At 58.2% G+C, this 14,592-nt stretch overlaps 1 protein-coding gene across 30 annotated transcripts; it reads left to right on the forward strand.

The window, feature by feature from the left end:
• The first annotated feature begins 1,106 nt into the window (after nucleotides 1–1,106).
• On the forward strand, nucleotides 1,107–14,554 carry ENGASE (endo-beta-N-acetylglucosaminidase). Of its 30 annotated transcripts, none has more exons than XR_012426283.1 (15): nucleotides 1,107–1,231; nucleotides 3,555–3,622; nucleotides 3,789–3,990; nucleotides 5,594–5,742; nucleotides 6,312–6,469; nucleotides 7,015–7,163; nucleotides 7,944–8,109; nucleotides 9,059–9,162; nucleotides 9,522–9,630; nucleotides 9,797–9,991; nucleotides 10,574–10,722; nucleotides 11,268–11,376; nucleotides 11,652–11,766; nucleotides 11,965–12,599; nucleotides 12,756–14,554. XR_012426283.1 is itself a non-coding variant. In XM_045376554.3 (14 exons), the coding sequence occupies exons 3-14, from the start codon at nucleotides 3,872–3,874 to the stop codon at nucleotides 12,379–12,381; spliced, it is 1,935 nt and encodes a 644-aa protein (XP_045232489.2). In that variant the 5' UTR covers nucleotides 1,107–1,231; nucleotides 3,555–3,681; nucleotides 3,789–3,871; the 3' UTR covers nucleotides 12,382–14,554. The 30 variants fall into 30 exon arrangements, 14 of the variants coding, with proteins under 14 accessions (XP_045232489.2, XP_073876858.1, XP_065388173.1 ...); XR_012426280.1 differs by lacking the exon at nucleotides 1,107–1,231 and adding an exon at nucleotides 1,325–1,670; XR_012426278.1 differs by lacking the exon at nucleotides 1,107–1,231 and adding an exon at nucleotides 1,325–1,670 and having other exon boundaries at nucleotides 9,797–9,987.
• Nucleotides 14,555–14,592: the final 38 nt, after the last annotated feature.

The raw sequence follows: 14,592 nt of genomic DNA on the forward strand, positions 1-14,592 counted from the left end.
CAGCACTGGAAGCTCCTAATTGTGGAGGAATGTTTGGGCCTGGAGGGAGGAGAGCCTTGGCTTGCCCTGTGGGGCCCAGCCTTGAGTTCTGGCTTCTCAGGGCTCTGTTCTATCATGTTTCCTGTGAACTCCTTCTGTGCCTAAGACGCTGGGCAGTGCCACTCTTGTAGAGGAGCCACTCCAGGCCCTGCACGCTTAGGGGCAGAGCAACTACTACCGTCAAGCACAGGCATGGGGCTGTAGAAAGAAATCTGTGTTTCACTGGAAAACTATGCATCCTACATAGGACACCAGCTTCCACGTGGCCGGATACTAACCTACTAACCTTTCATGTTTTTTTTTTTTTTTTTTTTTAGACGGAGTCTCCCTCTGTCACCCACCCAGGCTGCAGTGCAATGGCACCATCTCGGCTCATTGCAGCCTCTGCCTCCCGGGTTCCAGCTATTCTCCAGTCTCAGCCTCTTGGGTAGCTGGGATTACAGGCATGCACCACCACACCCAGCTAATTTTTGTATTTTTAGTAGAGATGGGTTTTCACCACGTTGGCCAGGCTGGTCTCGAACTCTTGACTTCAGGTGATCCGCCCGCCTCGGCCTCCCAAAGTGCTGGGATCACAGACCAGAGCCACCGCGCCCGGTCTGAAAATTATCTTTTAATAGGGATTAGCCGCATGAGTTAAAGTCTCATTTCCACCATTTGCTGACTTTGTGCCCTTTGGGAGATTGCTTAATCTCTCCGGGATGCACCTCAATTTGCTTGCAAAGGAGGCTGGTGAGGCTAAAAAGAGAACTTGCAGATTGGGGCCTTCGGAAGCCTTCTAGAGCCTTCTAGAACCGTGGACTCAAATCCAATAATGGGCAACAGCAACAACGACGACGACGAACCCCGGGCTCAGAACTCGCCCAGGCCCCGCCCCTCACAGCCCCGCCCCGTCCTCGGCCCCGCCCCCGGCCTGTCGCCGCTACAAAGTCCCCGCCGGGGGGCCGCTGGCCAGAGTCGGCCCGGAGTCCCGTCCCAGGGCGGCGTCAGCGCTGCGCACTTCCCATTGGCCGAGCGCGGCGCGGGGGCGGGTCCGGGCCTGCGATTGGCTCTCGGCGGGCGCGGACGGTGTCATGGAGGCCGCGGCGGTGACGGTCACCCGGTCGGCTGCCCGGCGGCGGCGGGGGCGGCAGCTGCAGGAGGAGCAGGAGGAGCAGGAACCGCGGCCGCGGCGGCGGCGGCCGGGGAGGAGGTGGGGCTGTGGGGCCCGTGTGAGACCCGATCCGCGGGGCTGAGAGTCCGTGGCCCTGGGGCCCGAGGTTCCCCCGCACGGGCGCGCCGAGGGGCGAGGGGCCGGCGCCTCTGTCTGCTCCGTGCACAGCAGGGGACAGCGGGTGGCAGCGCCCCTCCGCTCGGTCAGTCCTTCCGTCCCCGCGCCACTGCCGGGCAGCGGCCTCCGGCCCCCGTGCCTGACCTCCGTCCATCTCAGAAATGCGGGTGCAAACTCGAGTGGCCACGGGGCCCGGCGGGAATCCCGGGGCCCCGGCCAGACCCCTGCCTCCCACGTCGCTGGTCTATGCGGAAGATCCCGGCGGCGGTGCTCATGGCTCAGTGGATGCCGGCTGGTGGAGGGGGTGGCCTCCTGCAGGGGTGACACTAGAACTGAGTCTTTGGGGAGGAGGAAGCCTTCAGTAGGTGGAGAATGGGGAGTAGGGTATCCAACTGGGGGGAACAGAAAGGGCCAAAGCACAGAGATAGAAAGGGAGGAACATGCGCCTCTGGGCTGGGCTTCCTTCCTTTGGGGGGCACCTGCCCGCCCAGTAAACCTCCCCCTCGGTACGTTGTGGGGGGAAAAGTTAGAAACACAGACATGGCTTCCAGAAACAGCAGCCGTAGCTGTTTCTAAACCCAAAGCAGTGAGACTGCTGAGCTTTTCAGATCTCATGAGGATGGGATGGAGGCTGGCTGCTGGGAAAGGTATTTTGGGACAGGAGGAATGTGGAGATGGCTTTTTCCCTCCTAGTGGGGAATGACAGGTGACAAAGGTGACCTGGTGTGGGATTGTTCTGAGAAGGCCTGGGAGGGGCGGCTGAAGTATAAGGACATCGACAAGGGAGGGGGCTTCGGAAAAGGAAAGTGGAGAGGAACAACTTCTGGGCATCTCTGTTTGAATCTGTCCCCCACCCCTGCAGTTGTCGGGGTCTCCCAATGTCATTCTGGAGGCCCTGGGTCAGTGTTTGGTGGTGGCAGATGCTACAGAGGACTCTTTGCAACAGGCCTCTGAATGGCAGTGGGGTGATGGCAGATGTCAGCTCAGTGAGCAAAGAAGTGGCCTTGGGCGTTGGTAGATTTAGAGAATCTCAATGTTGGTGCCGTGGCCCATAAATAGCCACTGCAGTGTCTTCTTACTGCTCTTAAAATAATAATAAGTTTTTAGGTCAGGCGTGGTGGCTCATGCCTATAATCCCAGCACTTGGGCGGCTGACGCGGGTGTTCACCTGAGTTCAGGATTTTAAGAACAGCCTGGCCAACATGGTGAAACTCAGTCTCTACTAAAAGTACAAAATTAGTCAGGCGTGGTGGCAGACACCTGTAATCCCAGCTACTCGGGAGGCTGAGGCAGGAGACTCCCTTGAACCCGGGAAGTGGAGGTTGCAGTGAGCCGAGATCTCACCACCTCACTCCAGCCTGGGTGACAGAGCAAGACTCTCAATCAATCAATTTTTAAAAGAAAGCGATTTGAGATGTATTTAGGAGCTTTCCATGTTAATGTACCAAAGGAACTCTTTCCCCCTGTAGCATACATCGGTGAACAGCATGGAAGGCACTTAGGGAAGTGTGGCCTATAGAGAAAGCCTGGCCTCTGCTCTTAGGACCTGAAACTTTCTGGTACTTTTGGTATTTGGATATTGCCCCTTGGCCATAGAAAATCCTGGAGACCCTGTGAAGTATGTATGTCTGGTCTTTGGAGTATGGTATTTGGGTGGCTGCTTTAGAGGGTAAGGTTTATTCTATTTTTTGTTTTTTGTTTTTTGAGATGGAGTCTCGTTCTGTTGCCCAAGTTGGAGTATAGTGGCGCAATCCTGGCTTACTGCAACCTTCACCTCTTGGGTTCACGTGATTTTGCCTGCCTCAGCCTCCCGAGGTGCTGGGATTACAGGTGTGCGCCACCACACCCGACTAATTTCTGTATTAGTAGAGATGGGGTTTTGCCATGTTGGCCAGGCTGGTCTTGAACTCCTGACCTCACGTGATCCTCCTGCCTTGGCTTTCCAAAGTGTTGGGATTACAGGCATGAGCCACTGCCTCTGGCCTAGAGTAAGGTTTATTCTTAGGAGTAATCATTGGCACGTGTGTCCTTGAAGAAGCCAAGGCCTGGTTGCTAATACAGGTAACCTTAGGACTATCACACGGCACTTCCTTGCATTATACAATGTTTCTATAGTTAATATTAAATAACGTAAGGCAGAGAATGTCTGTCCCTCTGTATTTAGATGAAACTGGTCCATTTGCTTCTAAGTGTTCTTGCCTATTTATGTTTTTGTTTATAAACGTACAACTCCTTCTTTGCTTAGGATCAAAGATGATGAAGAAGAGACAGTCTTTCGAGAGGTGGTCAGTTTTTCCCCGGACCCCCTGCCAGGTGAGGAGACAGAGGCTCTGAATACTGACTCCACCTTCACGCCTGGGGCTTTGGGGCAGGTCAGCCCCCACCCCCTCTCATGTTCCTTCTCTGTTATTGTCAAAACATTTCGATTAATCTTATAATAATTTCCATTAATTGCTCAATGTTTCTGTCCTCGGACCAGTTAGATACTATGACAAGGACACCACCAAACCTGTCAGCTTTTACTTGTCTTCGCTGGAGGAACTCTTGGCGTGGACACCCCGCATGGAGGATGGCTTTAACGTGGCCCTGGAGCCCCTGGCGTGTCGCCAGCCCCCTCTGAGCAGCCAGAGGCCCCGGACTTTGTTGTGTCATGACATGATGGGGGGGTATCTGGACGACAGGTGAGGACCTGGCCTTACATTGATGTTGCTTACATTGATTGTTTTTCTTTGCTGGGGTGGGGGCTGGAGGGGCAGGAGAGAGTGCCATGTGTAGAAAGAGCACTGGGCGGGGAGTCAGGAGACGGGCATTGGAGGGACTGAACTAACTGCGAGAGGAAGGCAGGCCCCAGTGTTTCATCCGTAAAAAGGGAAGATTGGGCTGGGCTTGGCCCAGCACTTTGGGAGTCAAGGCAGGGGGATCACCTGAGGTCAGGAGTTTGAGACCAGCCTGGCCAACGTGGCGAAACTCTGCCCCTACTAAAAATAGAAAAATTAGCCAGGCGTGGTGGTAGGTGCCTGTAATCCCAGCTACTTAGGGGGCTAATGCAGGAGAATCGCTTGAACCAGAGAGGCAGAGATTGCAGTGAGCCAAGATTGCACCACTACACTCCAGCCTGGGCAACAGAGTGAGACTCTGTCTCAAAAAAAAAAAAAAAAAAGGGAAGATTGGATTAGGTAGTGTCTTATGTCCTTTTCAGCTCTAGAATCATTTGACTCCTTGAACCTCCTCAACTTGGAGGCTGGTAGATGGGACAGGGCACGGCAGGCAGGGGGTCCTCTTCAGCTGCCTGCCCCCAGCCTCACCCCCTCACTTGTTTTTTTTGTTCATCACCTTCTTCCCTTAAGCTCTCATCCTGTTCTGGGTCGCTGGGTTCTGGCTTTGATGCACAGAGGTGTTACACGCCCCACCCACCCCAGCTGCCGATGTCCCATCCAAAGCTGCCTTGGAGTCCACGTGGTGCTTTTACATGTCCACAAAACAATCTTGGACCCTGTGACTGATGGGAAGGCTTGAGTCAGAGCCAACCATCAAGGTAGAGACAGAGGCAGGTGGTGAAACCTTGGGCACAGCTCACACGGCTGCCAGCCCCAACCGTCGAGTTCCAGGAGACTGTCCTGAGGGACTGCCTACCCCTCCACATACAGCGGGAAGCCGGAGACGGGACTTTGACATGAGCCTTCCTACTTCCCCTCCTTTCTCTCCTTTGTTCATCTGCCCACAGGGGTTCGCCATGCTCGTCCATTAGATGCAATGGCAAATGCCTGATGCCCCAGTCAGAATGCTCTGCCTGTGGCTGCGGGAGTGGCGCTGGTTCCTGCCCCTCCCTGCCTGCACCTTGCTTGGACACAGCAGGCTTCCAGGGAGTCTTGACTGAATGGAACTAAAGAGAAATCTTTGGGGACACCCTGCGGTCTCTGGGTCCTTATTCTGCTTCCTGGGACCCGACTCTGTTTCTTTTTTTCTATATTTTGAGACAGGGTCTTACTCTGTCACCCAGGCTGGAGTGCAGTGGTGCAATCTGGGCTCACTCCAGCCTTGACCTCCCAGGCTCAAGCGGTTCTCCCACTTTAGCCCCCCAAGTAGCTGGGACTACAGGTGCGCACCACCACACCTGGCTAATTTTTCCAGTTTTTGGGGGGAGAGACGGGGTTTTGCCATGTTGCCCAGGCTGGTCTTAAACTCCTGGGCTCAAGTGATCCACCTGCCTTGGCCTCCCAAAGTGCTGGGAATAAAGGCATGAATGAGCTGCCGTGGCCAGCCCTATTCTGTTTCTTTCCCCAGGTTCATTCAGGGCTCGGTGGTGCAGACTCCCTATGCTTTCTACCACTGGCAGTGCATCGACGTCTTTGTGTACTTCAGCCACCATACCGTCACCATCCCCCCGGTGGGCTGGACCAACGCTGCCCACAGGCATGGGGTCTGTGTGCTGGGTAAGAGCCAAGGACTCACCTCTGTGTCAGCCAGACTCCTTAGCTAACCAGCCAGGGGACCCCGTGATTAGGAGGCGCAGGCTTTGCCTGCTTCTCAGTGCACAGAGCCCCTTGCTGGGGGCCGCCTCGGTTGGTCAGGACAGCCATCTGCAGGAGTTTTCTGGAAAGGACCAGACAGTATTTTCAGCGTTTCAGACCAGTGAGTCACTGTGGTGATTATTGGAGTGACAGCAGGTAAACAAATAGGCAGGGCCGTGTTCCAGTAAAATTGCATTTACAAACACAGGTAGTAGCGGGCATTGGCCCGGGGCCACGGTTTGCCGATTCCTGGGTCAGAACAGTGCTGCTCAGGCTTTAGCCTCAATCACAGTCGCTTCCATCACTAGGATTGCTGGTCCCCATCGGCAGAGTGTCTGGTTCACGGGATATATGGATATATGGGGATTTTAATGTCTACCAAGTGGTCAGGTGATACTGAGGCTGCCGGTTCCAGAACCTCACTTTGAAAACCAGCAGGTCAAGGGAAGGTGATTCCCGTGGCCGACCTTGTTTCTCTCCTGTCCTCACAGGGACTTTCATCACGGAGTGGAACGAAGGGGGAAGGCTCTGTGAAGCCTTCCTGGCCGGGGACAAGCGCTCATACCAGGCAGTGGCCGACAGGCTGGTCCAGATCGCGCAGTTTTTTCGTTTCGATGGCTGGCTGATCAACATCGAGAACTCTCTGAGTGTGAGCGCCCAGCCCTCACCCACCTCCCCGCCCCTTGCTGTGTTGCCGCCCACCTCCACCTCTTTCCTTCCTTGGCCTCACCTCGCCCCACACCTGGGCTGCAGGTTGCAGCAGTAAGCCATTTCTCGCCTCCCAGGCAGTGCCAACTCCGAAATCTTAGTTACTCGCAGTGAGACGGAATCTCCTCCGACTGTTTCCAGCAAGCGTGTTTGGCCGGCTCTCACGCTTCCCGCGCTGTCTGTGAGCCCGCCTTTCCTTTTCCGCGCTCTGCTCTGGGCTGGGAGTGTGGCTTCCTTCTCAGGGCACCCTCCCCTTTCGGTGCGCTCTGTCTTTTCCTGACTTCTGCGTTCATGTTCTTCCTGCCACAGTAAGAAATGGGAGTCGTCTGTTTGGCTGGACTCCACTTTTGGGGCTGTGGCGGGGAGGGCCTTTCAGAACTGCAGCTTCACCTGTGGATCTGTTTGCTCTGCGTCCCCCTGTCAGCGCCGGATACTTCTCATGATAGACGGATCTGGGGCTCACCGAGGCTCTCACCTCGTTTTCAGCTGGCCGCCGTGGGGAACACGCCTCCTTTCCTGCGGTACCTGACCACACAGCTGCACCGACAGGTCCCGGGGGGCCTGGTGCTCTGGTATGACAGTGTGGTGCAGAGTGGGCAGCTCAAATGGCAAGACGAACTCAACCAGCACAACAGGTGAGCCTGCCGACGGGCGGCCATGAGGGGGCGGGTGCTGCGAGGGGCGGGTGCCGCAAGGGGCTGGCGCAATCTCCCTCATGAAGGCAGCGCATATATGACTGCATTGGGTAAAAAGAGGGAGAAGGTAGGCCAGGTGTGGCGGCCTACCCAGCACTTTGGGAGGCCAAGGCGGATGGATCACGAGGTCAGGAGATCGAGACCATCCTGGCTAACACGGTGAAACCCCATCTCTACTAAAAATACAAAAAAATTAGCTGGGCGTGGTGGCGGGCACCTGTAGTCCCAGCTACTCGGGAGGCTGAAGCAGGAGAATGGCATGAACCTGGGAGGTGGAGCTTGCAGTGAGCCAAGATCGTGCCACTGCACTCCAGCCTGGGCGACAGAGCGAGACTCCGTCTCAAAAAGGCAAAGAGTTCTCTTAACATCCTGAGCCTCAGCAGACACCATGGATGGTGGGCGAGGGTTTCAGGTCACCATCTGGGGTTGCTTCCTGCCCCTGGGGGACAGGCCATGTCCTAGGTCCTGGAGGTAGCTCCCAGCCCGTGAGTCATAGGTGCCTCTGAGTTGTAGGAGGGCAAAGGCTGAGGCTGCGCAGGTGGAGGGGGTGGCCCTGTCCCTCTGGGCTCTAGGAGGGAAAGCCTGCTGTGGGTGGGGTGGGGTGGGGTGGCCCCGTCCCTCTGAGTACTAGGAGGGGAAGGGCTGAGGCTGCGGGGTTGGCGGGGGATGGCCCTGTCCTTCTCGGCCTGGGCCTCACAGCAGGTCCTTGTTGCTTCTCAGGGTCTTCTTTGATTCCTGCGACGGCTTCTTCACCAACTATAACTGGCGGGAGGAGCACTTGGAGCGGATGCTGGGGCAGGCTGGCGAGCGCCGGGCTGACGTGTACGTGGGTGTGGACGTGTTTGCTCGGGGGAACGTGGTCGGAGGCCGATTCGACACAGACAAGGTGGGTGGTGGTTTTCGCCCAAGGGCCAGTGGCCCAGTGCCTCCCCTGGGACCTCATTTCCTCATGGACCTTCCATTCCCGTCTTCACCTCAAAGGAACGACATCAGCTCTTCTTCCCAGAGTGGGTACCCCGTGGCACTGAGAAACAAGGTGTCCTGCCCAGGCCAAGCTGTGTCCCCACTGAAACCCCTTTCCTGGCTATTTCTACAATTGGATAATGTATTTTTGTGTGGGTGTTACCAGACAGAGGTGCGCTGTTCCTCCACTGTCTGGTCCTTGGCGGGCCTAGGCCTCCTGTCCCAGCTGCGTTCCTTGACCTTCCCCCCAAGGGAAGCCTGCGCAGACGCAGAGGGGCCTGCAGTGCCTCTCACAGCCGCTCGGGGGTGAGGAAGGGGGAAGCGCCCAGGCTTTGGGGAGTGGTAGGAGTCATGGCAAGGGAGCACTTTTTGGCGTCATACCAGCACGGAGGAAGGAGCAGGACTGGGCCGGTGCCCCTGGCGTGGGATGCACAGGGCTCTGCCTGCCTCTGGCTTGTCAGTCCTGCCCCTTCCCAGAGCCCCAGGGATGTTCTCAGCCCTTAATTTAGCTTTAAATGAGTAAATTAATCCGATAACTAAAGAGCCTCTTTACTGCCCGTGATTCTGATAATCGAATGAGGTGTGCCAGAGGACGATGGGACCGCGCGGCCACAGCCAGTTAGCGTCCAGCTCCTGCCCCCTGCCCTTGCAGCATCGCTGACCGCCTCTCCGGCGCCCTCTTCTGGTCGGCTTGTGGAATGACGGGGGTGATGCCCAGCAGCCCCAAGTGCAGCTAGGAGAGAGGGGTTGGACAGCTTCCCCCTCCTGTTTCCGAGCTGCCCTGAGAGCCCCCACCCCACGTCACTGGTGTCCAGGAGCCTGTCCGGACTCTGTGGTCCTGATGTGCCCAGCGTCGCCCTCTGTCTCCTCAGTCGTTGGAGCTGATCCGAAAGCATGGGTTCTCCGTGGCTCTCTTTGCCCCCGGCTGGGTGTACGAGTGTCTGGAGAAGAAGGATTTCTTCCAGAACCAGGACAAGTGAGTCCTGCCCTCCTGGGTGCTTAGTGCAGGCTGATGGGAGGGAGGGTTTCTGGTTTCTCTGACAGGACACGTTTGTGCTCTTTAGTGACCCTTCCTAAGTCGGGGGGTGGTTAAGGCAGGATGATGGGGGAAGAAACCAGCACCCTGGCTGCTGCTAGGCAGGGACCAAACCCAGCGACTGCTTCCTGCAGACTTGTGTTTGCAGCATATCCGTAGCCAGGGAGGCTGCAGTCCTCCCAGAAGTCCTGTCTTGGAGGGTGCAGGATGGCCTTGAGTTTCCACCAGCAAGTTTGAGGGACACTGAGAGGCTCCCTCCCTTCCTCCGGGCCGAGCTGTTGCCCCCACATCTCTGGCAGGTTCTGGGGCCGGCTGGAGCGCTATCTGCCCACACATAGCATCTGCTCCTTGCCGTTCGTCACGTCCTTCTGCCTGGGCCTGGGTGCACGGAGGGTCTGCTATGGCCAGGTGGGTGGCGTCTTCCCTCCGTGTCTGTTCTCTGGCCTCAGCTGGGACAGGTGGGAGGAGCCTGGGACTTGCCAGCAGGCGTGGTGGTGGTCTTGCCCTTCCCTGCCGCTCCGGGCACACCTGCTCTGTTGGCCTCTGCTGAGTGCCCCTGTTCTGCCCTTTTCAGGAGGAGGCGGTGGGGCCCTGGTACCACCTGAGTGCCCAGGAGATCCAGCCCTTGTTTGGAGAACACAGGCTGGGAGGGGATGGCCGGGGCTGGGTGAGGACGCACTGCTGCCTGGAGGATGCCTGGCACGGAGGCAGCTCCCTGCTCGTCCGGGGTGTGATCCCACCGGAGGTTGGAAATGTGGCCGTGAGGTGGGTGAGTGATGGGGGATGGTGGGTCCACCAGCTTCTCCCATCACACGTGGTGGCCGTGGAACTGGACAGATGGGGCAGTGGAGGCCAGAACAAGGACAGAGGACAGACCCAGATTGGTTTTTTAAAATTGTGGTCAAAAATGCATTAACATGAAATTTACCATCTTGACCATGTTTAAGTGAACAGTACGGGAGTGTTATTCTGCGTACGTTGCTATGTGACAGATCCCTAGAACTGTGTCATCTTGTAGGACTGGACTCTCCCCATTGCACATTAGCCCCCCCATCCTCCCCCAGCCCCCGAAAGCCACCCCTTTACTCTGCATTTGTGAGTTTGGATACTTTAGATGCCCCATATGAGGGAATCCCATATGGTATTTCAGAACTGAGATCTTTCAACCCACAAAAGAATCTGGCCTTGGGGTAGGGCTTGTCCCCTGGCCACGGACAGGAGCATGATGTGGGAGTGTTTGGCACCCAGGTCCTCTGTTCCTGGAGGGAGGGGCTGGCGGACGCAATTTGGAGCTGGCTTCAATTTCTCAGTGGTCTCTCCACGGCACTCACCGCAGGACCTTTCTTCCCAGGTTATTTTCCCTGCAGGCCCCAGTGCCACCCAAGATTTTCTTGTCCATGGTGTATAAGCTTGAGGGGCCCACAGACGTCACGGTTGCTTTAGAGCTAACCACAGGGGATGCCAGCAGCTGCCACATCGGTGGCATCTCAGTGTTGAACGGTGAGGCAGTGGGGCCCAGGCCTGCCTCTGCCCGGCGGGGAGAGCTCAGGACTGAGAAGTGTGGAGAGGCTCCTGGGGTGTGGGGAGGAGCTGGTGTGGACAGTGGAGGGTAAATCCCGCCTTTGCTGGAGTCAGGGCAGCTTGTGGTTGAGGCCTGGACAGGGAGGATTCACTTCTCAGCCACACCCTCTGCCCTGTGGCCTCGTCGGCAGCTGAGGCTCCTGTGCAGGGTGGACATGGGCCCCTTCCAGAGACCTGAGCTGCATACAGGCTTGCTGCTGACCATGGCGAGGAGAGGGTCGAGTAAACGGGGTGGGGGAGACAGCAGGCTGGAAGATGCCGGGATGAGTGAGAGCGTGGCTGAGCCCAGACATGCGTTTCATTCACCGAGCTCCTCTGGAGCCCTTCCTGGTGGCTTCTCTGGACCTGTGAGCCTCTGGCCTAACCGGGCGGTCTTCTCTGCACTCCTGGGGCTCCCTTGGCGGTCCTTCTCAATGCCTTTTCCTTTGAGATTCTCCCTTTGCAAGTCCCATGTCTTTCTCCAGCAGAAACAAGCTCAAGACACAGCCTCCGACCCCTCCGGGTGCCCCCTACGAAGCTGGCCAGATGGGTGGGCCGCTGCGGCCGGCAGCTGAGCAGGGGCTGGGTCCAGCAGTAAGTCCCTCTCCTTCCTCACGTCCCTCACCCCACTCAAGTCTCTGTTGGGAAACCCCAGAGCTGGAGGGATGGAGGGGCCCTGGGCTGGTCTTCAGGTTTTGGGCAGCTCTGAGACGGAAGCCCAGGACAGCTGCTGGGAGCCCTGCGGTCGGCCTAGGGTCCCCACCGACCCTGGGACGGATCTCCCTTCTGCTGTGGCTTGGGGCCTCTGGACGGCTCACCCCGGAGCCGCTGGGCTGAACCCGGCCTGTGATCAGCCCTTTCGCCCGCAGCTGCTACGAGGTGAGCCTGCGTGGGTGCCTGCTGCTAGACCTCCTCGTGTGCTTCTCACGGCCGCCAGGTAGTCGGGAGGAGGAGAGCTTCACCTGTCGGCTTGGAGAGATCCAGGTAATGCTTCCCAGAGGGGCTCAGGCTGGGCTGGCCGTTTGTCCAGCTAGAGTGGGGGTGGAGGCTACCCCAGGCCGCTCCCTTCTCAGGTTCCGTGGGGAACTGGGGTGGAGGAGTCAGGGAGGGGAAATGTGTGGGTGGGGGCGCCCTCTCCCTGCCCCTGGGCGTCCGACCGTGCTGAGCCTTCTCTCCTGCCAGGTGGTGGACGCTGCCAGCCTGCTGGCCCCTCTGCCCCAGGTGGAGACTGTCACCATCTCTCAGGTCCGCTGGCAGCTGGCCGCCTCTGAGCGGGAGGGGCCCCCTTCTCTGCTCCAGCTCAGCTGCACCCTGCACTGGTCCTTCCTCCTCTCACAAGTCCGTTGCTTCCGAATCCACTACTGGGGAGGGACGAGTGATGACTCTCCGGGCAGGGAGCTGCCGAGGCCAGAGATGCCCACGTTCCTGGGGTTGGCTTTTGCCACCCAGTACCGGATAGTGGACCTGCTGGTGGAAGCCGCTGGGCCCGGTCAGGATCGTCGCGTGGAGTTTCTGGTGGAGCCTGTCCCGAAGGAAGGGTTCCGGGTACCTCAGACCGAGTGGGGCAGGGCGGCTCTGCTTTATTCAGGCCCCGCATGAGTGGATGCTAAAGCCGGGTGGTCTCCTGGCCTCCGGCTGAGGCCTTTTCCCAGCTCACTGCTCCTGGCCTGCACTGGACCTGCTATGTGCCGGCAGTGGCGGCGAGACCCCGGTCCCGGGGCTGGGGGAGGACCCCTGGCTGAATGCTGTGGATTTCTGGCCGGGGGCGGTGGGAACAGGAAACCAGGCCGTGTGATCGCAGCGTTGGTTACTGCGAGGCGAGTGGCCCTCTGTTTCTGCCTTGTCTCTCCCCACGGTACATGGTTCCCAGGTGAAAATGAAAGGAGGGGAAGAAGTTGAGAAAATTCTATAAAGAGTATTTCCTAATAGGCTGCAAGATGCTGATGCTGAGAATGACATTTTCTTTCCTGCAGATGAAACTATTAGAAAGGCTCTTAGATTGTGGCAGGTAGGCTTTGGAGCAGGCCCCAGGACGTTTCCGAGGATGCGGACGAGCTACAGCAGCTCCTGGGGTGGGGCTGCCTGCGGGATGGCGGGAGAGGATGCCCCGGAGAACCCTCCTCGTGGTGGGAGAGGCCCTTTTCCCTGAGGATTGGGCATTCCGGGCCAGCTGGCGCCGGCTTCGTGCCTCCACGTGGCCAGCCCCAGCTGCTGCGTGTTTTCCTGGTGTTGGCAATTTACCGCGCTGCTGCGTGTGAGGTCATCTCCGGAGCGTTTTCAGCAGCCCCTGGCTCTGCTACGCCTTCTTCCGGGCTGTGGGCTGCAGGGAAGTGGCTCTGGGGCAGTCTGCACTGTGGCCCTGCCTCTGCCCAGCGAGAGGCTGTGGGCTCTGGACAAGCTGCCCTTCAGGCTCGGGTAGCGGGTCAGTCCAGGTAGGAAGCAGCACCTGCCCCCCACGCCAGCCCAGCCCCAGCCTGTGTGCAGGAGCTGCAGGACCCATGGGGGCTTTTCCAGCTACTCGGTTCCTTCACGTCCTCCCTTCTCAGCCTCGTCCAAGCACCGGGGAGACCTCCAGGCTTACCCCTTGAGCAGGAGTCAGCACAGGTGCGTGGGGGATTGAGGGAGGCGGGGTCCTCACCACAGGCCCCTTCCTCTGTCCTTCCTGCTCGCTCTTCTCGTCGCCTCCTCCCCTCTGCCCAGGCCTCTGCAGCTGCACAGCCCCTGCTACACCTGGGCTGCCTGGGAGGCTTCCTGGTGTGGTGTCTGGACCCCACGGCCTTGGGTCATACTGCGGCTGGTCTAGGTGGGGTCTGTTGTGGTCCTTCCACGGTGTCAATGGCCTGAAGTCCCTTGCTTTTGGGAGGTCTCTCACCCCCAGGCCACATAGGGCCAATGGTGGGGGTTCCCTTGGTGTTGGGCAGCGCTGAGGGCTGCTGGGATGCTCTGTGACCCCAGCTGGAGCCCACACCTAATCATTTCGCCCTGCAGTAAGGGAAGAGGCCACCAGGTGGCAGCACAGCCACACCCGTTCCCATGTCCGGAGGAGGGCAAGGCTGGGTGCTCAGCAGCTGCTCTGAGCCGGGGCTCCTTCCAGGGGCTGAAATCCACCTTTCTCCATCTTCCCTGCCTTCCTGGGTACTTGTGCCAAGTAGAGAGTCCTGGGATTAGGGGTTCTATGCTCTTGCCTAATTAGGAACATTCTTCCCTGTCTCACGTGAGTTTGCCAAGGATATGGGGCAGGAGGCGTCCTCTGCTGACCCCCCTGCAGCCTGGAGCCACCCCGGGGACTGTCCTGGGTGGAGGGCAGGTGAACACAAGCTGCTGCCGCGTGGAGCCGCTCACTCGACGTTTTTCAGCTGTGACCATTCCCGGGAGCTCTTTAAGTCCTTCTCTCTCATTTGGAACTAGGGGGAACCAGGAAGGGGCTCCTGGCCCGTGTCCTCTGCAGCGAGGGTTGTGGGGGGCGCAGCATCCATGCCTTGCTGCTCGTCTTTCATGAAGTCTATTTTTTAAGTGCTGGCTCCCCCGAATATTTTATGCAGAGGAGGGAAAATTTATAGTGGCAATTATTTTCTCACAGTCTGGTGAGCAGGCAATTAGGAGGAAGGGGGCCTAGCGGAGCGTGGCGTGTGGCAGAATCGCACCGCCCCGGCTCCCCAGCCCCACCGCCATGCAGGGCTCGCGTGCGGGAAAATTAATATGCCAGCGTTTAGGCCTGTGCCCCTCTGCTGGGTGTAACTGCTCTGAAATAAATGGTCTGACATTGTGAAAAGTGCAGTCGAGTCCTGGTGTGGTGGAGCACAGGCAGCA

This window comes from Macaca fascicularis, chromosome 16 (assembly GCF_037993035.2).
Source record: "Macaca fascicularis isolate 582-1 chromosome 16, T2T-MFA8v1.1".
In the NCBI taxonomy this organism is placed as follows: domain Eukaryota; kingdom Metazoa; phylum Chordata; class Mammalia; order Primates; family Cercopithecidae; genus Macaca; species Macaca fascicularis.

Bases quoted from the DNA above. Each gene is read 5' to 3' on its own strand.
- ENGASE (XM_045376549.2), top strand. From the start codon at position 1,113: ATGGAGGCCGCGGCGGTGACGGTCACCCGGTCGGCTGCCCGGCGGCGG. The intron at 3,991-5,593 runs GTGAGGACCTGG...TTCTTTCCCCAG, and splicing joins GGGGGGTATCTGGACGACAG to GTTCATTCAGGGCTCGGTGG. The intron at 8,110-9,058 runs GTGGGTGGTGGT...CTGTCTCCTCAG, and splicing joins GCCGATTCGACACAGACAAG to TCGTTGGAGCTGATCCGAAA.